General features: G+C 37.3%; 1 protein-coding gene across 2 annotated transcripts; it reads left to right on the top strand.

Annotated features, from left to right (window-relative positions):
- The first annotated feature begins 437 nt into the window (after positions 1-437).
- Positions 438-24,987, top strand: LOC110055863 (mediator of RNA polymerase II transcription subunit 25-like). Of its 2 annotated transcripts, none has more exons than XM_089289579.1 (23): positions 438-1,177; positions 4,442-4,493; positions 5,420-5,544; positions 5,881-5,944; positions 6,513-6,553; positions 7,602-7,728; positions 8,942-9,007; positions 9,557-9,647; positions 10,658-10,780; positions 12,250-12,398; positions 13,467-13,578; positions 15,069-15,280; positions 16,276-16,355; positions 16,580-16,637; positions 17,440-17,556; positions 17,707-17,814; positions 20,187-20,210; positions 20,675-20,713; positions 20,924-21,076; positions 21,737-21,961; positions 22,506-22,643; positions 22,977-23,273; positions 23,837-24,987. In XM_089289579.1, exons 1-23 carry the CDS (start codon positions 1,062-1,064, stop codon positions 23,996-23,998), a joined length of 2,679 nt encoding a protein of 892 aa, XP_089145705.1. In that variant the 5' UTR covers positions 438-1,061; the 3' UTR covers positions 23,999-24,987. The 2 variants fall into 2 exon arrangements, with proteins under 2 accessions (XP_089145705.1, XP_089145706.1); XM_089289580.1 differs by having other exon boundaries at positions 15,072-15,280.
- The last annotated feature ends 761 nt before the right edge of the window (positions 24,988-25,748 follow it).

Genomic DNA, 25,748 nt, shown 5'->3' on the forward strand with positions numbered 1-25,748 from the left:
ACTCGCCGTATAACAACTCAAGCAAAAGATGTAACCTTTGCCTTAAAGAAAAATTCCTTATCATCTGCCAACCCGAGCTATCAACACTTAACAAACGTAATGAACTCGTATCATCTTGCCGCCACAGAAACAAAGCCCTCCTACGAAACAACTAACCCGTTAAATTTCGCGCTGCATATATTATGTAAATTATATTGTATATAAACGGTGGTAAAGATTATTCTTATTAAATCCCCTGATGAGTGGGCAACCACGAAACAGGCTTGTAGGGATGAACTTGTAGTTTATTTGTGTTTTTCCTCCCACATTGTATACTTCGCTCTACTCTGATGTATTGAGCACTGTTCTACGAAAGTCAAATTTTACACTTTACACTTTATATATATATATATATATATATATATATATATATATATATATATATATATATATATATATATATATTTTTTTTTTTTTTTTTTTTTTTTTTTTTTTTAGAATGATCTGAAGCTGAAAATACACCCCACTGGTGATATGGTAACCGGTCGTTTCGCCCGAAAGCTAGTTCGCCTGATGTCTGTTCGCCTCTGGTTCGCCCGGACTAAAAAAAAAAAAAGTGTGTTCGCCTGGACTGGAAGTTCAAGTAGGGTGTGTTAAATTCTTTCTTTTAATATATATCTAAACGAGCGAAAAAGACAACATTGTGGGCATCATAAAACAAAATTACAGAAAAGATGTTTATTTCTCGGAGCCGGAGCTAACAGTCCGCGCGCACCGACTTACAGTCCTGGCCAACTGGCATCGCGCCGATATATGCCCCAGTCCTTCCTAGCGCAATTTTGACTCAATCGTTTAAGTCGAATGAGTCTGGTGCGTAGTGCAGGAAGAAGCAGAGCGCGCGGATGTAGAATTTTGTTTTCGTGTTTGGCATTCTTTCCGCTTTCGCGTCGCGACGTTTCTTTGTTAATATCTGGTTTAAAATATCACTTTAAGTCATAATTGGGTATTCCCCCCCCAAAAATATGGTATATATGGAGGAGGGATAATCGACTTCCTGTTAATCTGAAGAGAGGAACTCGATAATGGTGGCTGCCGGTGACTTATACGAAAACGATGTTGTATTCGTGGTTGAGGGAACTGCAAACTTGCTACTGGACTTTGAAAATCTAAAGAAATCCTACATAGAACCTGCAATACAGTGAGTATGATTCAAAACAACTCACCAGAACAACACTTAGCTGGCCGTTTCACGCTAGCAGATGGTTTATAAGCTTTCATGTAACCTTACTATACTTGTGGACTTGAGCTTAAACTATATCAATTTAGTTTTATTTGTAAAGCCAAATGCTAGCTTATTTCGTGGTTAAGGTTGATTGAAGCTCTCTCTACAGTTTACAGACACCAAGTTAATTTATTAATTTCAACTTTTTAAACAGAAATCTTTACTTTCGTATAGTAAGATTACTAACATTGTGGCTATAGTTTGTAAGCGATTTTTCTTTAGCAAATATGTTAAGTAAAGTACTGTGGCTTAATGCTTCTCAGCTGGTTGTCACAAGACTGATCATACATCCAGACTAACTATCTGCTGTGCTGTATCTTGTAGAGCCTACTAAATTCATGGACATGTATGTCTTGTACCTGTTTTGATTTCTTCATATTTATATCTACATGTAAGGTCTGTCTCTTATCAAAGGCCTGTTTTCGTGCGTGTACAGTGCGTGTAAAAGCATCACCCAGTGAAACACAGGAAATTATTGAATAAGAATTAACCAAAGTGATCCACTGTAAACTCTATACAGGTTAATACATGTTTGTGATGTAAATGCAGAGCTGTTCTCTGCAACATTAATGTGATCAAGTAGATAATTGAAGTGCTATACACGCCTTATTACACTGCTTTTGAATTTGGAATGATCTAAATGACCTAAATGACCACTGTGGAAGATAAAGATTGTGGATATTGATTATCATGTTAGGCCTGGGCTTCAATCCTTAGCCCTGTGACTGCTGAGTGCAGTCACTCATAGCTACAGGAGTTATTTTGTCACCAGTTTAGCAAGTTCACACAGTTACTTCAGTAGGCATTGGTTTGTGTCGATTTTATTACCAGCTATGAAATACAACCAAATGCAACTAAATTCAATAACCATAGCCCCCTGAGGGTATTGGGCTGGAATAAACTTTAAGGTCATTCCTCACATTTGCATTGCGCATCCTTACTGCACATAATTTATGGCGTCATTAGCGTGCACTTGTGCATGCGCATATTGAAAACATGACGGATTTGCCTTGATATTGAGCTCTGTCAGTGGAAAAATGGCTCTAGCTCACCAACGAGCATGGGCACCCCAATTTTTTTTCCAGTCGTTGTAATCAACTAATCATAAGCTTTGCATGGGAAAAGACTCATCTAATTTCTATTGCTGAAAATTGAATAAATAAGAAAAATAGCAGATACACTGTGGTGTTTTCTATTTTGCAGTCGGTAACCACGTCAAGAAATTTGGTTCAAATTTTTAATCAAGGATTTAGCTTTCTGTCTGAATCAAACTGAAACGTTTATTTGTGTCCGCCACAATGTATTGACTGTAGTTTAATGCGTGTTCTTATGAGTCTGGGCTCACAAAGATTTTACAATTACTGGGAATGCGTTTTTATAATAAGCATTAAATAATGCCAAAATGTGGCATTTTCAATGCCTCACTGCTCCTTAATGAACATGGGCACCCCCTTTTTTATTTCAAAATTGAAGTTATCATATGACAAATATTCAGTGGACAAAGTTTGATCAAAAATCTATTGTCACTTTTATTTCAGAGGAAGTACCTTAATTAGCCTTAGAATTAAGAGTAAGGGTTTGAGTGGGTCACTTCTGTCTAAGAGGGCAATTTACATGCACTGATGTAAACAAGCCTGTACACATAAATAGGGTGAAACCTGTATTAAGTGGACCCCATATTAAGTGGACACCCTTCATTAAATGGACACCAGCTTGAGTCCCTAAATTTTCTTCCCACATTTAAGCCTACGTTCAGCAGACACCTCTGTTAAGCAAACACGGACACCAATGTTAAGCCATTTTGTGACACAAAACTGGCAATAAGCGGACACTTCAAGGGTTTTTACTTCTAAAAGCTCAGCTCAGACTCCTTTAACATTGTTCAATGATATCATTTTAAAGCTAAGTAGATTATTTCAGATTGAGGCATTGACTGACCGGACATTGTGCTATGAGCAGTCTTCTATCTTATACTGTGTTACACTGTGATACAAAAGGTTAATAATTAAATATCATTGTACAATATATTAGAACCTGTTTAGAGTGGACATCCTGTATTAATAAGTGGACCATAGTGAGTGTCCCAAGGGTGTCCGCTTACTACAGGTTTTACTGCACACAATGCCCATGTTAACTGGATATACCTTATGTGTAATTATTGACAAAGATGTTATTTTTACCCTTTTTACTTACTTTATATTGTGAAACGCATTTGAACATTACTTTATGGAATTTGCGCTATATAAATATATTGTATCATATTGTATCAAATTCTCCCTAAAGGGACTTTCATTTTGATTAGCACATCACTATTACTTCCAAGGAGTGCTCCTTTGAGTACAAGAGGATTTTGTGGAGAAATAATAAAGCTTGATCTTCCATAGTCCTTATGCACAACACTGAACACAGTATTAACTCAATAGTGCATACTGAATATGAGATTTAAGAGTTATAATAGATACAGTATACATATTGAGCTTCAATATTTTGGTTACAACTTGTTTCTTGATAATATAGAAGGGAGCTTAAGCAAACCATGACGACGACAGCAATGAGAATGTCACTAAACAAAAGGTTTAACGAGCAAAACAATAGCTGTGCATGTGCATTATAAATCTTTGTACATTTCTTTGCCGTCCTCTGCAAAACAACAACGTGAAATGACCAAGTTCTGCATCGTCTACGGAATGTGGACGACAACGGCTAATTTTTCGTATTTCCATTTGGAATTGAACGTTGTCGTTGCATATTTAGCTTAAGCACGTTTTAAGAGCTATTGGCATACCGAACAGATCTAGACAATCGCGAATTTCGCTTATAAAATAAATTCATTTTTTACTAGGCGTCGTCCACTGCGTCGTCGTCGTCGTTGCTTAAGCTCCCTATTATACATGTAGGTACAACTGTAAGTATATTCTACTTACAGCTTAAGGCTGACAAAAGCAAAGCTAAATATGTATTTCTGGCTCAATTTTACCCTTGGCACCATTTGGTGTATTCAATTGTTTTGATATATCAGATAGTATATTATAATGTATAATTATAAAACAAAGGAAAATACGAACTTGTACTAAGGGTTATACTGAACTGTAATGTGTACATTGAAGCTTTTTTGTCTTTCCTATAGTAAAAATTAATTGTCCAGACAATAACATACCAACAATTTTGAATGTTTTACAGTCATTTCAATGGAGAGATACCTGTGGACTTAGAGTACAGCTTTGGAGATGAGGTATCAATATAATTATCAGTAAAATGAGACTTGTAATTTGTGAATCCAAGACGTTATTCTGTAGTCTCCTGCTACATGTATAGCATCTTGTCAGCAACTTTGTTTTCTATCACCGCACAATACTCAATTTGCTCAAGAATATTTGTTAATCTTTTCTCTTTATGTGTTCTTGTTTCTTGTACATTTACATTAATTCTATTTGAAAAGAGTTCACTGGTTAATTACTTCTAGTGAGAGATGTGTATTTTATGCTCCAACCCAGCATGGTATGTTGATATAATTATAGAGAACAACATGGTTCGTACTGATTTGATATTAATGCTTCAATTACTGCTTGTTTCTCATTGTGGGCCAAATCAGTGAGGTCCAGGTGTATATGGACGTGTATAATGTAATACTTGTCTGATAATGTTTTAATACTTTACGGAACTGTTTACCGATGTCACACTTTTCCAATTTTTTTTTTTCATTCAAACAAGAAAGAAACTGCACCGCTCCATCTATCATGCTAAATTTAGCAAATACGGTATGTGAAGTTTCATTAGAACCCGTTGCAAATTCATTAAACTATGGACCCCTAACTCATAAATGTATGCCAGGGGGCAAGCATATTTTGCTCCCAGGCATACATTTCTTTGTAAGTTTGGGGTCCCATATTTTTATGAGTTTGCAACAAATTCCTATCAAACTTCATAGATAAATACTAAATTCGGCATGATAAATAATTTGAACTATAGGGAAGGTAATTTTTTATTTATTTGAAAAATACCAAAAATTGTTGATATTGCGTGACATCAGTAAAAATGTCCGTTGCTGCGTGTTCGTCAGTGTTGTCAAAAGTAATGTGGTGTGGTTATTATAAAGGTCAACACTTACAAACATGTACATTTATGGACTGATAATTACATGTACCTCTTGTTTTTCAGTATGGACCAAACCAGTATGGTCTGGTTGTATATGGAACTATAGGCCATACTCCTGAGCCAGCTGTGCAGTATGTCAAAGAAACACGCAATGCAAAACAGATGCTGCAATTTCTAGATGAAGTCAAGTTAGTCTCATTGTACTGGGAATTTTATGTAATATATGACCTTAGAGTATAATTGACCAGGATTCTGACTAGTTACATTTGTATAATAATTTATTTATTATTATAATAAATTGTGTCTGACCTAAAAATAAATGAATAAATAATTACAAAAAAAGATTCTCTGTAAGGCTACCTTGTACATGTAGTTTAGATGCCTGATGGATGCAATGTCAAAAGGCAAATAACAGATTCCCTCTCTTGGGGATCTGGCTTTCCTTTTATGTCTTTTTTGTTTAGGTCTGATACAATAATATTGGTTTTTATCATGTGAGCTAAATCACTTTGTTTTCATTTCAGATTTGAGGGAGGAGGTTGCGAGGAGTGCAGTTTACTAGCTGAAGCTCTTAGTATTGCTTTGCAGGTTGGTGAAGTTGGCATCATTAAATGGCTGAATTTTTGTTTATGTGCAGGTCTAAATTAGCACAGTCATTTACGAAAGCCACCTGATTGAAACAAAGATAACTTTCTATATTTTTGAACCTTTTTTATCAGTGACAATTTTCAGTACAATAGTCATGATTGTACAAGTAGCTGTCAGGCAAGTTAATGCATGTTTTTTTTTTTTTTTTTTTTTTTTTCATGAATTTGAATCATTTCAATTATTTAGTAGGCCTGGTGACAAAATATCCAGATTTATGTGCAGTTCACAGAATAGAAATTGAGACTTCAATGTGTAAATAATAATCCCACTTATCCTAACAGATTTTCAGATCTAACAGATTTTGTAGAGGAGTGTCATTAACATGTGCATACATGTAGTCATAACAGTGCTGCACATCTGTTTATTTTAATAAACAAGAGAACAAAAGCAAAATAAAGAGAATCCTATAAAATGAGACTATTTGAGCGTCAAGAAAAATTAAAAAACTGTTAGGATAAAACTTACAGGTTAATCTTCTCTTGGATGTATTTCACATTATCTCTTACAGATCTTTGATGAAAGAACTCTTCAGAGGGGTCAAGGTTATAAGTAAGTTGGCTTCAGTTTTTGTGTGTTTTGATTTTTCTTGAAGGCTGGAAGTGAAAATTTATTATTTAGTGGCAACAAGTGGCTTGTCTTTTTGTGCAAAGAAGTTAGCCCATATAAATAGTAGCTAGACTGCCTGGCTTAGCATGAAGCAAGTAGGAAGCTTTAGGGTGATCCCTCAGAAAAAAAGAATATTAATACAGTATTTGAAAAACTGTCATTATTTAAGAAATAGAAAACATGCACGGTGTTTCTACTGGGTTATAGAAACACCAGTGTAAGTTTGGGAGAACGAGAAATGCTGTGGGAACACGAGCCATAGGTGGGTGTTTCCACAGCTTTTTCAAGTTCTCCCAAACTTTCATGAGTGTTTCTATAACTCGATAGAAACACGGAGAACACGTTTTCTATTTCTTTTAGAAAACACCACGAGAAAAAAAAGGACAACAACTTGTTAACTTTGATTATCAAAATGTAAATTCTCTTTGCTCATGCCATCATTACGTCAACAGCTCATGCTAGTTCTGTGTCTCTATCGAGTTATAGAAACACGATTTTTAACCAATCAGTGCACGTATTTTCTTAGGACTGTTTACTAATTAAAATTATTCAAGCTCAGAAATGCAATATTTTGCAACAGTGATTCTTCAAAGTTAATGAGGAGTAAACTTAATGTTTGACTCTTTTCAGTCTATACTCAAGGGGAAACATCATTGAGAAAACGTGCTAAAAAATGCCAGAGGAAACGTCTTTTGAAACTCTGCTACACACAGTTTGTTGAACATCACTTGAATTAAAAAGATGTGTGATGTGTTTTACGTTATTTTTCTGCGGTACAAAATTTCTTTCAGACTGAAGCAAACCCAAAAATGATAATATTTTCCAAGGCCAAAAAAATTAGCCAAAAAATAAATTTAATTTAATAAACCTATATAATGGTGATTAAGACAGATTATGGATTTGAATAACAAACTTGAAAAACAATTTCATTTTCAAGATGTTAATTATTTTTACAGTAATAATTCCTAATAATACATTATTTTAATGCTAGGGGCATTGTCCGTAAAAGCTGTATAGTTGTGTGCAACTCACCTCCATTTGGTTTGCCAAGCTATGGGTGTGCAGATGACTACTCTGGCAAAACTGTTGAGCAACTTGCTGAGGAAATGGGTCAAAAGGTGATCACACTGTAACTTGATTTCTGTACATGTTATTATAATATCAATTATGGGTGAATGCTCTGACAATGCCTATGTTATTAGGCCATTCCTCATGAGGGTAAAACTATTAAAATTATGGATACTGTAAACACCAGCGGATAAGCCGCAACTTTTTACTCAAAATGTTCCGAAAAAATCAGGAATGCAGCTTATCTGCAAGAACATCTGGACAATCTGGTGTAAATTTGCAAAAAATAACAAATGGTCCATATCCTGGTCAAATGCCTGGCTACTAAGCTACGAAGGAAGGTACAAAAGCATTCTTGTTGTGGTATATGTAAAATTCTATTGAAAAACTGACAGGAATGAAAAATACCAGAGAAAGAAAAACATACATCAAAGTCCTTAGACATGTTCATACTATCACAGAGCTAAACTTATTGGTAAGGGTTTCAGTTTGAAGTATGGTCACTTTTCAATGCTAGTGAGTTTACACTGGTTTGTGTTCAATTAATCAACAAATGTACTTGTAAAGCATCTTTCTCGTTCAATTAATGAACAAATGTACTTGTAAAGCATCTTTTGACTTATTTTAATTTCTTTCCAAAACTTTTTTCCAAAATTGGACTTTCCAAACTCGGAGTGCAGCTTATTTGTGAGTGCAGCTAATGTGCCAGTGTTTATGGTTATATGATAATTATTAGTTGTATTATATCACATTTGTTTGCTCAGTAAGTATTTTGTGTATACTTGTACATGTACAACAGTTTTGAGTAAGGTAGCCTAACAGAAATATAAAAAAGATAATGCTGAAAGGTATTACAGGCAGTGGTACTTTACCATTAGATGATGTGAAGGAAGGAGAATCATGTGTACAGTCAGGTACATGTACAATGATGTATTCATGATTTATCGATCTTGCTGGACTATCCAGAACTTAAATGAACCAGCGATAAACTAACTCTACACAGTATGCCAGGTTTCGGTCTTGCTGCATCTTTTGTGGGATAACCTTTCTTGAAACAGTTCTATATAAACAGTCTGTATATAATATACCGGTACAGTGTATTGAATTCTTACATAACTGCAGTAGATGAGCTGTCATGGATTTATTGCAATTTTTATAAATTACAATGTGCACATAGTAATACATGTGACTGTATCCTGCATATCACAGCTGGCAGTTATTTCTATGACCAACCTCTTGTTTTTGTGTTCTTTTTTATTCCAGAAAGGAATTCATCTCTCCATTATTGCACCCAGAAAAATTCCTGCACTTCAAAGAGCATTTGAAAGAGTAAGAATCTCCTAAGTTAGAATAATTGCTTGTCCATACTACATGTATACATGTAGCAAATGATGTTATTTACAAGAGAGTGAAAATGTCTAACTTATGCAATGCAGTAATTTGGCATGTACTCCTATGACATTCGTAGAATAATATTAATCTATGATGTATAAATAACATCTACACATCTGTAGACATATAGTATTGTTACAATTATTGGAAAAACTACTTAGAACTAATAATAATTTTTATTACATTTTGCATGTAATTTGGGATTCTCCACTGAAAATGGTTACTGTTACAAATTAAAATAATGTATTTACTGTAGGCTAGTATCAGGTGGGAATTGTTGAAACCAAGTATTCTTCTGCTTATTAAGTGTATACACTGCATATTATAATATGATTTGATTAAAGTTTGGGAAAATAATGTATAATAAATTGTATGTAGGTTGATCTTAAACTCATTAAGTTGTGTTTTTGACTGGTTTTTAGTCATTATGATAAACTTTTGATTTTATCATGTAAATGGTTTTAAAATTAAGCTTTCTGTTTCCAGTCTTTAACAGTTGATAGTAAAAGTGTTTTGTCAAAAGATTACTCCAAGGATCCCAACCATTTAGTGTGCATACAGGGCCTGGATTTACCAGGTAAATACTCTTCATGTTACAATGTGTTTAGTTCATTATTCATTGCTCTTTTGCTAGTAAACGTACCTTACAACTAGAGACATCTGTCATACTGTCAACCTATTCCATTACATGTAGACAACTTTTCCTCAAGAGTTTTGCTAGTGATGACATTCACAAGTATGGTTTCTTGCATCTAGTGTAACAGAATAACTGGTTAATAAACTAGCAGTAATCAAAGATTATGAGAGTGTATTTGACACCTTCATTGTAATTGCTTGAATGACTGACTTTCAACCTCCTGTCCGGTGCTTTCTTTTGCATGCGTAAATAGAGAGGCTGTGGCCAGTCTAACATAATGGCAAAGTCCAGTATTTTTCTGTGGATTTGATTTCCTTCTTCTATGGTTAGCAACTGGAGGTCCTTGTGATAAACTACTAACAATTATTTTGTTGATATGTTGCATACAGCTCACCGGTTTCCTTAGACTCACAAGTTTAATAGACTAAAATATAAAATATTTACATTAATTTTGCCTTCAAACAATCACTATGCTTAACATTTTCACCTTTTTACTGAAAAGCTAATTATGGCCTTATGTGCCACTTATTAGGCACCAAGAGGATTATGTCTCTATGTATTTTTAGCTATTTAGTAAAACAATAATTTTCTAGACAGATTACAAATGTCTACTCAGTTGCAATAAATATAAGTGACAGGCATTATGTGCCAATTTTATTGAAAGTGCAATTTATTTACAAAAATAATGTAATTTAGGGCTTGAAAAAAACTTGAATAATGGCTTGCCCATAGACAAGCAACTCTCAGATTTCTCAAGTTACTTACCTGGCAGGAAAATCATTGTTACTTTTCCCAGATGACCAGACAGCATTTTTTTTAGCCCTTTCAAACTTACACATATCATTTGGATTTGTATAGAGAAGAGTTGCCTTAGAGGCAGAGAGCAGCTATGGTGCTCTATAATATCTACTAACAGTAACAGCATGGATTTTGGATCATTATTTTTTTAGATTTCAAATCAGTTACTCGTAACAGTGATTCACAAGCTGAAGTATCAAAGAATGGGGTACACATGAGTGATGCTAATGTGAAGCCTGTAGTGACACCTTCTCAGTTGACTGCCAGTGGAACATGTATGTGTGATGAAATAATAATTATTTATTGGTAGATGTACATGGCTAGATGTTGGTCTTACCAGGACTTTCTGTTCCATTTGCAAGCCTGCAAATAACAGTCGGTCATTGGACAACTGTCTGGTAAATTTGAGTTTTTGACAGGTAAAAGCTTAGCCTGGTCGGACACTCTGACCGGGCATTTCTGCTAAAATGAAAAATATTTTAACTGGAAATTTGTGGCCGAATATGGGACAAGTTATTTTGTTATACTGCCACACAATACTACGCAAAAAAGCTTTGTTATCGGTTTTGTTTTTATTCCAATTCTAAGAATTTTATCACGCGCATTGCGTCTTCTCAAATGTCATAATTATGTCGAATTGTAAATACAATACATCAGTGCCACTATCCCTACATGTTAATTTACGCATTTTGCGGTGGCGTTGTGAAAGATCGTGAAGCCCCATTTAGTCTGAATTACGTTCATCTGAAAAACTACTAAAAACTGAGGTCTTGTGTAATTACTCGTTGTTTGTTGCTACCAAGTGTTGTGGAACTAATTTTCAGTCGTAACACATTGACTCGATTATAATAGTATGGAAATTGAATACACGGCCCAAATACTCACGTTTCGTTTACTAGTATCTGAATACAATCGCTTTCAAAAACTTTAAAACCTCTAAAACGTAACCTTTTTCTAGTCCGTATGATCAAAAATCAGTTTGATTTTCAACTCTTATAGTTTTTTTTACGTCTGTCAGTGTGGTTGAAATATAGTTTCCGTACCACAGAAATGTTTTTGTGAAAAGCGTGAATGTACAGATTAGTCACGCTTTATAGTCACGACCACCTCCAATTCCACATTTTAAATGATTATGCAATTTTTTTATTCAATTGACCTCAAAAACATCCAGAGGAAACTTGCTTTCAGAAAAAGTTGAAGAATTCATTTCAGCCAATTTTCAAGTCTCTGAATGTCCACGCAGGAGATTGTTTCACCGCTTTTCCCGTTTTCCTTAGACGTCTTGGGAAACTTGTCACGTTGGAAACGCTTGTGTGACTAGGGGTATAGACGTTTGTAAATTTGTCAATTTTCAACAGGTAAAATAATACCAGAAGTAATGTAAAGGTCCCCTTGCTGGTGCTAGTAGCGATTTTACACTCAGTTGACTTATAAGCTTTTCAAATTTACAACCAATATTTTGGCGAAGAGTCTATACTAAAATACCAAAATGTCTCAAATGTCTCTTTTTAATCTCAAACGACAAACAATTTTTTTTTGTCTGACCAGACTGGCTTTTTGTCAGGTCAAAACTGGTCCTTGTCCTGACAAATGACCTGCCTATAGACAAAAATTATTTGCAGGTTTGCATTTGATTTTTTTACCCAGAATTTCAGGGATTTTAGGTTGTGGTACACATTTTGGAAATTCAGATTTTCTGAAATGCTCATGTATGTAATTTACATTCATTTCATTTTTCTATAAGTAAAAGAAAGTCCAGAGAAACCAGTAAAGAAACAAAAGACCGGACCTCGCCAACCTTCATTGACTGAAACCAAACTACTTCAGCTGGCAGATAGTAACATACCATTAAATATTGGACCAACACCAAATATCCCAATTTCACAGGTTCAGGTACTGTATATATTCAACCTTATAATGTGGAACAGACTGCAAGCAATAATCCAAATACCACAAAAGAGTCACTGAGCTACATACACATGTACACATATATTATTTTGTCAGTGTTCTTTTACAAATAAGTGACATGTTTTGGTAGCACCGGTTTCTCCTTCATTGAATATGAAGCAAAAAAAAAAAAAAAAAAAAAACCTACATCTATATGTATACTCCTCTGGATCAGATGCTGATCTACAATCAGTAACTCAAGATAACTACCATCCCAGTCTGCTTAAGCAGAGATCTAGCTACAGTTGTAGTGGCCAGCACCTGATTAATTTCACCACTTAAACAGAGCTTATCACCAACTGCAGTTTTTCTGGAGGTCGTTGAAGACTTGGATAATAATTCCTAAGCTTTACAGGCCAGAAAAGCTTTCTTACAGTCAAACCAACTGAAGCATACCCCTCAAGATTACATTAATGAATTGATTATTTGAATGTTGAACCCACTAGTCGTTTCAAGAATGCAATAATGAATTGATTATTGGAAATTGAACCCACTAGTCGTTCCAAGAATACGGCTAATGGGTTTAATGTTCCAAAAAAAATCAATTTAATACTGATTTTTGAAACAACTAGTGAGTTCAATATTCAAATAATCAATTCATTATTGCATTCTTGAAACAATTAGGGGGGTTCAATGTTCAAATAATCAATCATTAATGTAATCTTGAGGGGTACACTTTACTTGGTTTTTACTTTTACTGTAATAGTTTTCTCTTAGCTACATATCTGTTTTGTTTGCAGTTTAATTTGTACTTACACTGTAGGTCTCGGGACAGAAACTTTACAAACTGGATGTTCAACAGCAGAGCAATGGGTAGGGTTATCAACCCAGAATCCAGTGTACTATCACAGGTGTTACAGTTTTACAGCAGTCAGCTTATTTAACCTATATTTTGACCATATCGGCTCATTCCTGGGAGTAAGCAGCTACAAGAAATGACCAAAATTTAGCAAAATTGCAGCTGTGGTGAGGCTCTTTTGATTGTTAGTTTTCACACTTTTATTTTGCTCTTAGTTGATGGTAAACTCAACTTCAGCAACACCAGCCACAAGTTTAAACAACAATGCATCAGCAGCACAGCAAAAAGCTAAAGAAATTTTAAGTCAAGCACTAAGGCAAGCCAACTGTAAGTAAATTCAATTTTGTCACCACTATGAACACCTCTACCTTTATAAACATCACTTACATGTACTGCTACAGACACCTCTGTCATTAGGGATCTTTGCAGAGACTTTCTTCTTTTATTGTGGGATTGATAATGCTTGTGATCTGAGCAAGTGGCCTTAACAAACGCACAGCAGTGTACAATTTCTACTTGGTAAAAATAATGGAAACCTGGTGATTTCCATTCCTGAATATTGACACTCCCGTTATCTTCAAGCTTTCTTCCTATTGGGTGCTGTGCACCCCTCTTTTTAGGGACAACTTGACCATTAGGGACATCTCCATCATTAAGATCAATTCTTTTTGAATGTGTGATTAGAGCAGTTTTTGGTACTCTGCACAAAGAAGATAATTTGGAAATAAGACTGGTGAATTGCATACATTACTGTCACACAGTTAGTTTTATTTAGCCATTGAAATGAAATTGTTTACAATTACATTTTAAAAACAATTGCTGCTAATCTCACAACCTGATTGGCTAATTTGCCATCATCCATAACAGGGCTCGAAATTAACTTTTTCGTTCGGGAGCCAGCTGGCGACTAACAGAAAAATTTTGGTCGCCAGATCGTAAATTTGGTCGCCAACTTATTTTATATATAACTTACACAAGAACACGATACGTTACTTTGCATGCAAGAAAAGTCACAATTGAAGAGCGAAAACAATAACTGATGAAGGATTCAAAGTTTGGATTAACCTTTTGGCTGAATCCTCATTCCCCGCACGTAAAAACTCACGTAATTCCTTCAACTGATTGGTATCTGCCGTCATTTTCGCGGCAAATGAAAAGCACATGGTGTTGAAGTGCGTCTGCGATCCCAGTTGCGGAAGAAGCCGCTGAAACAATATGGCGCACCGTGAACGCAGAATCGACGCGTCGAAATGCATTCAATTTTTTCGATTATCTTGTAATATTCAGACATTATTTTACTGGGGACGGAAAGGTGAGTTGTATACTAGCTACCATATCCGATTGATTTCCTAATATAAAGATTTAAAAACAAAAGTTGTGTCGTGGTTTTCTTTAGTTATCGGACAAAACGCGAGTCGCCAGCTGGCGACCAGTTCTGAAAATTTAGTCGCCATTGCTCAATTTTTGGTCGCATTGGCGACCAGTGAGTCGCAATTTCGAGCCCTGCATAAGAGTCCAGGCCACGCCGCTCACATCAGTGCATCGCACAATGCCTTTTTCAGCTCGCACTCTGAAGAAAAAAAAACCAATTTCTTGGATGTTGATTGTGGTAAAAAAGAAATCGAAATGTGGTGTAGCGTGGTCTGTACTGTTATTGACAACAATACACATTATCACAGTGGTCAAACTTATTTTGTTGTTGTTGTGGACTCACTCAGCTGCGCCTCGAGAGTCCACAACATTTTGACCACTGTGATGACGTGTATCATTGTCGATAAGGGTACAGACCACGCTAAACCACATTTCCATTTGTTAAGTAGACAGGAATACAACTCCTAACAGTGTGCAGCCTCAGCCCAGTCCAATGCAGGATGCAGTCACTGGGGCATCAGTAAACTGGACACAGCCTACCAACCAACAACCAAGGGTAGGTCCTACTCCAGGAGGTGTACCGGCTGCAAGCTCAGAAAATCCACAAGTAGCTCAGAGAGCCCTAGCCTGGACAGGTCATTTGGAATGGCAAGATACTGTAAGTACTGCACTATTAAGTGTGATTAAAAACTGGGTGTTTCTGTACTTATTTTCAAGTACTGTAACCACTGAAAGAGCATTTTCCTGCAATATTATCCTTTATGCCAGTGGAATTTTGGCAGTGTTGCATGTACTTACTGAGTTTCACAACTGCATCGCTAAATGAAGGTTGGGTGCCTGAGACATCTAGGAGCTTCCACTATAGGCAGCCAGCTCCTAGATGAAGACTGCTCCCATGACTGGCAAATCCTGGAAACCTAGCAATGAGTCCCCACACGGAAGGGGAGACAGACACCTGTCACACTGAATTTACTGTGAAAAGAGGGAGAGAAAGGAGAGGGAACGCTTGAAAACATGCTCCCATGCAAAACAATGCTCACCGTAAATGCTATCGCTGTGAAGGCTGCCAACACATCTAAATCGAAGAGCACATGGAATCCTAGTGTATGCACATATCAAAACACTGCTGAAAACTACGGGAATGCAGGCACTCTTTGTTGTTAACTCCAATAAATTGCATTTAATGGCATGTCTTATTTGTGGTTGCTGACATACATGTACAGCTGAGGGAGTGGGGGGGGGGGGGGGGGGAGCTTGGTTGCCTAGTGGTTAGCAGGCTGGTCTCCTGATCAAGTTGTTTGGAGCCTTAGGAGGGTTCATTGTGTGTTGCACTTAGGCAGGGAACTTTAGTCCGCTCTGACTCTCACAGTTCTCTTTCCACCCAAGTGTATAATTGGGTAGCAGCAAATTTAATGCTGGGGGTAACCCTGCGATGGACTAGCATCCCATCCAGGGGGGAGTAGAAATACTCCTAGTCGCTTCATGCAACGGAAACTGGGACGAGCTCTGATGGTAAACAAGTTTGGTCTGTAGCGCTAATTGATATCCACCTGCTCAATGGAAGCAACTGCAATTAATTAGTAAGAATAAAGTAGAGGCAATGCTTGTCATAACATGGTGACAGTAACGTATATTGTACTCTTTTGTCATCAGCTTCGGGACCCTAATGGCCCTCAGCAGAGAATAACACGTTCTTTGGCTTGCCATGCATCTGTTGTTTCAGGAGATACTCTGTAAGTATTCTGCAGGGTCTATCTCTATTGCAAAAGTAATGACGAAAACACTTCTGTTGATCTTTATTTCTCTACAACACTTTTTATTTTTTTGCTCCGAGACTTGTGGACTGGTCTTCCCAGAGCCTTCAATTAGGCTCTGTAGATGATGATTCACCTGATCAACACCAGTACGACAAGTTCCTATTAAGTTTTATTCATTTGCATATTTCATGTTTCCTCAGGAAAGCTAAAAACTGGCCTCCAAAACTCATCATGCAACTTATCCCACAAAATCTACTGGTAAGATTATGCTGCAGTAAACTGGTAATAAATGCATTAAATTAGAAGCATTTTCCCAACTGGTTATCCCAAGGTCTCGTTCCTAATTTCCTTATCATTTAATTATTATCAGATGCCAACAACTATGCAAATAAATTGGACGGAATGATTCTACAGAGCAAAATAGGGCAAGTAACAAGGATGGATTAGTGGATACAAATTTGCTTTTGTGACAGGATCTCAAAAAACAAAAACAAAACAAAAAAAATATTGACATCCTGGTGAAATTTTGAATGTTTTAGTAATAAACTTACTTTTTTCTTTTTAGTGGACTTAAAATACGATATACCAGTCGAGAGACTGGTCATCGTATTACATGTAGCAATATACAAATAATTCACAAAATCCAGCCACCATCAGCCTCGAAAATGATGGACTGAGGTCTTGTTTGGGCAAAAAGATAACTGGCCATAAAACAAGGTGGTCGTATGAATTAAGGCGTTGCTGTCCTACTGCACATTAAAGTGATTGAGCTTACTTCAGTATCATATGTATGTGGTATTGCTATGTATTTTTATGGTGTTATATTTAATTGGCGCTTCCCCATGTGGACAGTCATTACAGGTGATGTGTGATAACACTAAAATGCCTAATTAGAGATTGTTATGCCATGATTTCTTCACTTCACCAAGACTTTTGAACTGTTTCTGGCACTTGCACGCGAGACAGAAGGAATATCAGGGCAACACGTACTGTGGCATGTTTACACTAGGGCTGTGGTTCAGAAGCAGGGAATAGTAATTATATTTCCTTTCATTTTCAGTCCACGCTAGGACCCCTGCTACAGAACTCCAAGACAGTGGCGTTCCATTTTGCTCCTAATGACCAAGAATCCTTGAGAGCACTCTACAGGGTCATGGCATCTAATGGTGTCAAGTTTGTAAGTGCAGTGTATTTTAAAATGTACTTAGCATGGAGAAGGGCCAGGAAGGGGGGAGTAATACAATTAAGTTCCTTGAGGTTATATAACTCTGCGTTTTATAACCTGGAGTTAAATGTGAAGAAATTGAGTGTTGTTTGTCCATTTCAGGCCGGCTGTGTGCATTTCCCACCTGTTCCACAGTGTGATGTCAAAGTTCTTCTTTTGATTTTTAGTCCTAAGAAGCGTGCATTTGTTGGATTGATTCCTGTTGAGCAGGTCTGTATCTCTGTGTATGTTACAGTACACGTATATCAAAACTGTCTGGTGTGTGTATTAGGTATGACATTACACTAATTTCCCTGGGTGTTTAAGTACTCCATGCGGGTTGGTTTTTTTTATCTTATTTCGAGTGTTTTGCATTGATTCGACCTTCTAAGGTCCTCTTTGTCTTAGGTGATGCATTTGAATGAAAAGTGTTTGGTTTGTTTTCGCTGTTCATAATACTTAAAGGAGGTTTACCTTTCTTGCAACAATTCAGTTTGACAATGATGAGATGGTTTATATGAGCTAACGCTTATTACGTACTATACGCTAACATTTGTGGTGGAAAAAAAAAGTTTGTTTTCCAAGTTAGCAACTTGTGTGGCTGCAGACAGTGTAATGATAATAAGACAAAAACCTGGTGTACAGAATCTTAACTGCACGTTTTCTTCTGTCAAACGTTCACTTTTGTACGAGAACATTCTTGTATCCACTTGGGAGCTCAAGTAAAGAGTACAAAAGCAAAAACCGACACAACGTAGAATGATTTTTTGAAGGTGTACTATATTTCGGCTAGCCAAACCAGCCTTCTTCAGGTACAGTGGAAGATTTTACATTGGTGCGTGTTGTTATGTAGCCGATATTTACGTAATACCGGAAATACGCAAAAGTAATTGATAGTGTAAATTGAAGATAAGCATACGGTAAAATAAAATAACATGATAAAAGAACATAATAAAAGAAGACAAATGGAAACAATTAATATGTTTCTTCGCGGACCATTAGGATTAATTGTTCTGCCTTTTTGAATTAAAAAAGCTTCCCTGGCCTTACGGATAGAGTCTCGGTTCGAGAAGATTTTTTCGATGGGGATTAATTGCATGTCGTTAGCAGTGTGGTTAGGAGTGGACAGGAAATGTTCGGCGGCTGTAGGTTTAGATTTGTTGTTAGGGTTATCTATGGTACGGCGGTGTTCATTAAATCGGTCTTTTAATCGTCGTTTCGTCTCTCCTATGTATTGTAAATTACAGCGGTTACATTGAATCATGTAGATGAGGTTTTTAGTGTCACAGGTCAGGTTGGATTTTATGGCGCGCGTTTCCCCGGTAGAAAAGAAGGTATGTGTAGTAAGTCCGTGAGAAATGTAGGGACAAGTAGCACAGTTTTTGCCACAACAGAAAGAACCAGAAGGTAGTTGGGGATTAGAAGAATTAGAAGAGAGTTTAGCTGTAACTAGTAAGTCACGAAGGTTAGGGGAGCGTCTGAAGGCTACAACAGGCAAATGCTGAAAAACGTTTTTGCAGCGGTTAGAAGAGAGCAACAAATTGTAATGTTTTTTAATGATGTTAGGGATGTGAGGGAGTGATGAATTGAAGGTAGTTATAACCTCTTCTAACCGCTGCAAAAACGTTTTTCAGCATTTGCCTGTTGTAGCCTTTAGACGCTCCCCTAACCTTCGTGACTTACTAGTTACAGCTAAACTCTCTTCTAATTCTTCTAATCCCCAACTACCTTCTGGTTCTTTCCGTTGTGGCAAAAACTGTGCTACTTGTCCCTACATTTCTCACGGACTTACTACATATACCTTCTTTTCTACCGGGGAAACGCGCGCCATAAAATCCAACCTGACCTGTGACACTAACAACCTCATCTACATAATTCAATGTAACCGCTGTAATTTACAATACATAGGAGAGACGAAACGACGATTAAAAGACCGATTTAATGAACACCGCCGTACCATAGATAACCCTAACAACAAATCTAAACCTAATACAGCCGCCGAACATTTCCTGTCCACTCCTAACCACACTGCTAACGACATGCAATTAATCCCCATCGAAAAAATCTTCTCGAACCGAGACTCTATCCGTAAGGCCAGGGAAGCTTTTTTAATTCAAAAAGGCAGAACAATTGATCCTAATGGTCTGAACATCCGCGAAGAAACATATTAATTGTTTCCATTTGTCTTCTTTTATTATGTTCTTTTATTATGTTATTTTATTTTACCGTATGCTTATCTTCAATTTACACTATCAATTACTTTTGCGTATTTCCGGTATTACGTAAATATCGGCTACATAAAAACACGCACCAATGTAAAATCTTCCATTGTACCTGAAGAAGGCTGGTTTGGCCAGCCGAAATATAGTACACCTTCAAAAAATCATTCTACGTTGTGTCGGTTTTTGCTTTTGTACTCTTCATTTTATATGTAAAGCCAATTAGATCACTATTGATCCAACGTATACCAGCAGGATCATCGTTCCGGTTGCTTGCTTAAACATTTTATTTTCAAGTAAAGAGTCTGTTGTGGGGTAAATCTGAAAAATAATAATGAGATCAAATGAGCTTTGTCTAACGTATTTCCTTATCTCCCATACTAGACAAACTTTGTGGAAGGAATAAGGGTATGTATTGAATTTTTAACATTTCCCCAATGAAGTACGTAATTATACTCGACATATGTACATGCATTGGGTATTTACAGGGTGTGAAGAAAACTTCGATTCCATCCCTTCCTTCGGAAAAGTAATTCTCAAAGTTAGCTTGTTTGGGGAAGTTGTGTGCTTGCTTCAGTCTAATATTTTTCCCTAAAATCAAACTTTAAGGAGCAGACAGCATGCCTGGGCCCTTGCCCATTCGGCAGGTGAGCATGAAAAATCTCTTGTCCTAAGAAAAATCTACTTGTCGTGGAGGACTGGTCGGGACTTCGTTGAGACCTTTCTTGTGATCCAAAGTTCTTTTTTTTGTTGGCTAAGTGATTTTGTTGGTATGTTGTTTTCTTTTTGCAATTTTACAATAACGTGCATGAGGAATAACAAGTTTTGTACATATATTTTTGACTTGTTCAACTGTTTTCGTTTTATTTCAGAGTGTTGTGCAAAAACACAAAATGCAGCAAGTTGCCAAGGTACCTTTTTCCAATGGTCTCCTGTATCTAACAAAATTCACTCTTCCCCTCGAGACCAGTCATTAAGTATTAAATATTAGCAACAATTACTCCAAGGCCGTCACAGTTTACTCCATTTCCTGCTCCCTATAGCTCTTTGATGTGTGAGAGCAGATAACTTATTTGCTTGCTTGTAGGTCGTGTTTTGAATCATGTTTGTTTTAACATTAGATTCAGCTTCATCGGCAGCATCTTCAGCTTCAACACCAGCAGCAACTAAGACAGCAGCAACAGCAGCAGCAACAACAACAACAACAACAACAATCACAACAGCAACCACAGCAACAACCCAATTTCGCTGCAGCTAGTTTGACACAAGGACAGGTATGTACTTATGCGATATGTAAGTTTGTCAAAGGCAGAAGTCGAGGCAAGTTATTGAACACGAGAGACCGTGTTTCACCGTACTGAGAAGAGAGTTATGAGTTATACGGGACGCGCAGCCGAGTTTGTTGGACGAAGTTGTTTCAGAATGTCAAACATTCCCTCTAGTGTTTGATATAATTATCTACTCGATGAAGGCTAAAACTAAGAACTGAAGAAAAACGGAGAAATCTAATCCTAAATAATCTAAGCCAGAAAAGATCAGATATGGTTATGACTTCCTTTTTTAAAACTTAATGAATTAATGAGTCTGAGAAAGTTTCTTCAGGTCTGTTCCAAACATTTTTCCTATCTTGAGTGCAAAAAGAAAAATTGTCACCAGTCAGGCATGGCGGTGTTTTAGTGGCTTTTGATTCAGTCGTTTCCATGAGAATTTCTCTTTCATTAATGGTGATCTTGGAACTTTTTATGAAAATTTGAAGCCACTGAGGTCAAATCATGGAGTCGTAAAATGTACCTACAGTTGAATGGTCTTTGCCTTACAACAACAACAACAACAACAACAAGAACGACAAGAAACATTAGTTTTGGACTTACATGGGCACTGATGATCTGAAAGGTTCCTCAGACTCGTTAAAGTTATGACAATACTCTCTTCAGTTTCCACAGCAACAGTCACAAGTTTCCCAGCAGCCTTTGATAAATCCTGCAGGAAATCCACTGATGACAAGTGCGACACAGGGCTTAGGACAAACCCCAGAGGGATTGGTGACTAATGCCCAGAGCTCCGTGCCTCCCAATATGGGCTTAAATCTATCTGGTGTCAACACTGGGAGCCACAATATGCCTGTTTTACCTATGGATCAAACAGACAATGCAGCCGCTGTAAGTACCAGCTTAATGTGAACTATGTGTGAACTGTACACTCTTGTCCTCAGCGTGGCCGAGTGGTTAGGGCGCTGGACTTGCAATCTTGAGGTCCTTTTCTGACAACTAACTATGTTGTTCTCGGCGGTCACGGGTTCAACTCCTCAGCTGCGCTTGCAATTAGGATTTTTTACCTTGTTACGTCTAGTTTGAATTATTTGTCTGTGACATTGAATTGCGTCTTTGTGCTGTAAACATTCACCGAGGGTAAACTAAGGCTACCTAGTCGTTTTTTTAAACTTAAAGTGTGAAGATTTTCGATTTTCTCAAAGAAACAGTAAAGAAAACATGTTTACGTAGTAGTGGCATGGTAATGTATGTAGAACAAAAACAATAGTCCATGAATCATCTGTAAAACCTACTGGAGAAGTTTAATCGTCTTGACAAGTCGTGACAGGTCTTGGAAAGTTTCTTCTCAAAATGCCTCTCGAAAATGAATTAGATCAAGCTCTTATTAGAGCTTATTATAATTGACTGGCTTTTCGTCTTATTGCTTTTTTAGCTACAATATCAAGCGTATCAAGAGTTACAGCTGAAGCAACAGAAACTATTACAGCAACAACAACTACAACAGCAGACACAGCAGCTGACGCCCCAACAACAACAACAGTTAATAGTACGGACAAGACAGTATCAGCAGGTGAGTGACTACAACTCAACATACTCCAAAACTGTTTACCTGCATGTGCATGTGGTGCTTGGGGTGTGTTTGGGTGTTGGGTGGGGGAGGGGGGGGGGGGGGTGTCACCCTTAGCCTGAGCTTTGTGGAATTCCCGACAGGAGTAATGGGCGCTTGTACTACGTACCATCTACACCACATGTTGGACAGGAAGCGATGTAATTGTGAATTTATAGGTAAGCATCAAAGGTGATGACACTTGGCTAGGTTTTAAAGAGAAACACCGGAGGGAAGAAACGTTTTTGAGGTGTCTAAACAATTGAGTTGAGCCCTTTTTCACTTGACTATTCATAGCTTCAACAGCAGCAGCAGCAGCAGCAGCAACAGCAGCAACAGCAGCAGCAACAACAACAACAACAACAACAGCAGCAGCAGCAGCCACAACAACAAGCCTTCCAGACCGCACAGGATACCCAGGGAATACAGTCGCAGCTTCGTCACCTACTTCAGTCACAGGCAAACCAGGCTTCAGCCCAGTCACAGGGGTTGGCGGGTACACAGCAGCCAGGAATCACACAACAGCAGTGGCAGCTACTGCAGCTGCAGCAGCAGCAACGATCTCAGGCGGCTGTTCAGATGCCACTTGGCCAGGTAATAGGTCCAACTGTTAGAGAGCAAAATAACGCTTGTTAAGGATTACAGGTTAGCCAAGAACGTGCAAAAGACTGTGTACCAGGAGTTGATCTAAACAACTGAGTTATGTTCCATTATATCCTCGGCATTTAAGATATCACCTATCTTACGACTAAGTACCTGAAAAGTCCGATAACTAAATCAGCCAAGCAAAATTCGTAAGTGTTGGACCGGTTAAGATATTTCAGTACTATTCTGTTTCCATCAAAGCGTTACGTAATAAGAGTAATGATAGTCACGTTCGGCTTATCCTCTTGATCAAGGCCTAATGCCGAAATTGTCTCAGAAAGATCCTCACTCTTGGGTCATTCCACAAGTAACAAGTTTTTTTGGAATTGGACAAGTTTACTCGCTTGGTCTTGTTATGGTGATCATTGTTCGTTTGGTTGAACTTTTTCAAATTTGTGTATTCTGTCCAGTGAATGTGTAGCGTTGCATTGTCGACCAAATCGGTATTATATTAACAAAATATTCAAAATGGAATAGAAACATTTGGGGTAGTATTCCTAAAATCATTACAGGTGCAGATGACGCAAGCACAGATGGCTCAGCCCCAGACCCCCATGTCTCAAGGTCAGGTATCGCAGGCTCAGATGCAAGTTCAGCAGCAGCAGCAGCAGTTGTCGCAGTCGCAGTCCAGTTTCCTGCCTGACAACATGAGCCTACTTGACATACTGCAGTAGTAAATTGGAACTTGTAACCTCTTATTTTTGGTGTCTTAAAAGGCTATTTAATACCTGATGTATTGTAATCTTGTGCCTTGTTTCATCTAGACTATAATAGGAAACTTTGCGTCATTTATTCTTAGCACAGAAGAAAAAATGTTCATTTTCCGTTCTCTCGTAATTAATTTTTTGGCTGAACTAAAAAGAACTAACTTGTTAATTATTTTCTACTTTCAAACGACGAGGGTGGTAAATTCACCAGCCGTTTGCATGAAATGTCCACGATTAAGTCGAAACGAAAAATGTTGTATATGGTATACGCTAAATAGGACAACAAACATAAAAATATGGTCTAGTCTTGGCAAATTAAATTATTGTTGTAAATGGTGGTAAACTTTGGAGTGTATAAGATACTTTGTAAGGTTTTTCGTTATAGATCCAAGATCAAATGTATACTTGTAGATATTGCCATCGCCATCTTGATCACTGAAAACTTAAAGAAATCAAGTTAAACTTGCTATACATCGTTAGAGTGGTTTTCCAATGACGTAATAGTAATGTTCTGGTTTATCAAGCGGATGTATTGGCTGAAAAGTAATCCAGGAACAAAGATTCGTTTTGTAAAGTCTTCGGAAATGGCCTTGTAAAAGATACATGTCAAATGAAAACTCGGCAATAACAGAGTTTAAGAATGATGTTTACGACAAACGGAGAGATGTGCCTCTGATTTTTTGTTTGTTTGTTTTTTTGTTTTTCACTAATCCTTAAACCAATCCAACACAAATACAAAAAAGACGCCTATTCACAACAAATACAAATATTCCTAGTTTAGTGTACAAACGGCTAAATCAGGAACGGCAAAAAGTACATTTTTGTCGTAAACGTCATTGTTCACCTCTCTAATATCAGTTCATTCAAGCCATAGTATGGTTTGATGGATTGATTACTGTTTGGCTGTTTAAATGTAAAGTTTGCAACGCGTAATAAAGTTCAACCGTATTAAGCCACCTCTGGCGTTTTCTGTGACCATGGATAGTGTCAGCAAGTCCCTTCTACTATTCATGCTGTGACCTCAGCATATTGCATTTACACTCCCCAGTATCCAGTTTGAGCGTTAGCTCTGGATCGCACGAGGCGAATCGTAATTTCATGGCAAGTTAGATATCAAGGGTACGAATGTTTCTTAAATATTTTCCTAATTTTCTAATTTCTAGCTTGTCTAACACGTCTGCATTGTTATTGTACCCTCGCTGACGCTGGTGCAAGTCAGGGACTTTGTTTGAAAGCAAAGAGTTTAAAGATCGAGATGAAGAAAGTATGGATTAAAAACAGAAAGCATTATTATTCAAGATGATCCTGATTCTGGCTCAGCTTTAGCCTTTTTTGAACTAGTTCTCTTTTCTGTTCGAACTATAGCGATTAATTACATATTTTTTTGTCTTTATCTGATGGTTTTCAGGAAAATATTAAACGCTTAATCGCTGGTCCCGAGGGAAACAGCGTTGTTTTCCCGAAAATCTCGATGTTTCCCGGGACAAAGTTGAGGAAAACATCGACTAATTGCGCCCGAGGGAGCAGTGATTAACTGAAGTGTTTTGTTATATAGCTAAAGTTTACTTTAAAGTAACGAGAAGTCAAAGTAACTTCTGGTTAATGGAAGAGCGGGCAACAAATGCCACGTGACCACAAATCAACTAATGAGAGCGCGCGTTAGATTCAACTGAACTTCAGACCCCAGTTGTTCGAAAGGCGGATAACGCTATCCACT

Source organism: Orbicella faveolata, unplaced genomic scaffold, assembly GCF_042242905.1.
Source record: "Orbicella faveolata isolate gen_17 unplaced genomic scaffold, um_ofav_v1 contig_2, whole genome shotgun sequence".
Classification (NCBI taxonomy): domain Eukaryota; kingdom Metazoa; phylum Cnidaria; class Anthozoa; order Scleractinia; family Merulinidae; genus Orbicella; species Orbicella faveolata.

What these genes read in the sequence shown, in the direction of transcription:
- LOC110055863 (XM_089289579.1), top strand. Translation starts at nt 1,062, where the DNA reads ATGGTGGCTGCCGGTGACTTATACGAAAACGATGTTGTATTCGTGGTT. An exon ending in CTGAGGAAATGGGTCAAAAG is followed by an intron (nt 7,729 to 8,941) that starts GTGATCACACTG and finishes TTTTTATTCCAG; the next exon opens with AAAGGAATTCATCTCTCCAT. An exon ending in ACTTTGTGGAAGGAATAAGG is followed by an intron (nt 20,211 to 20,674) that starts GTATGTATTGAA and finishes GTTTTATTTCAG; the next exon opens with AGTGTTGTGCAAAAACACAA.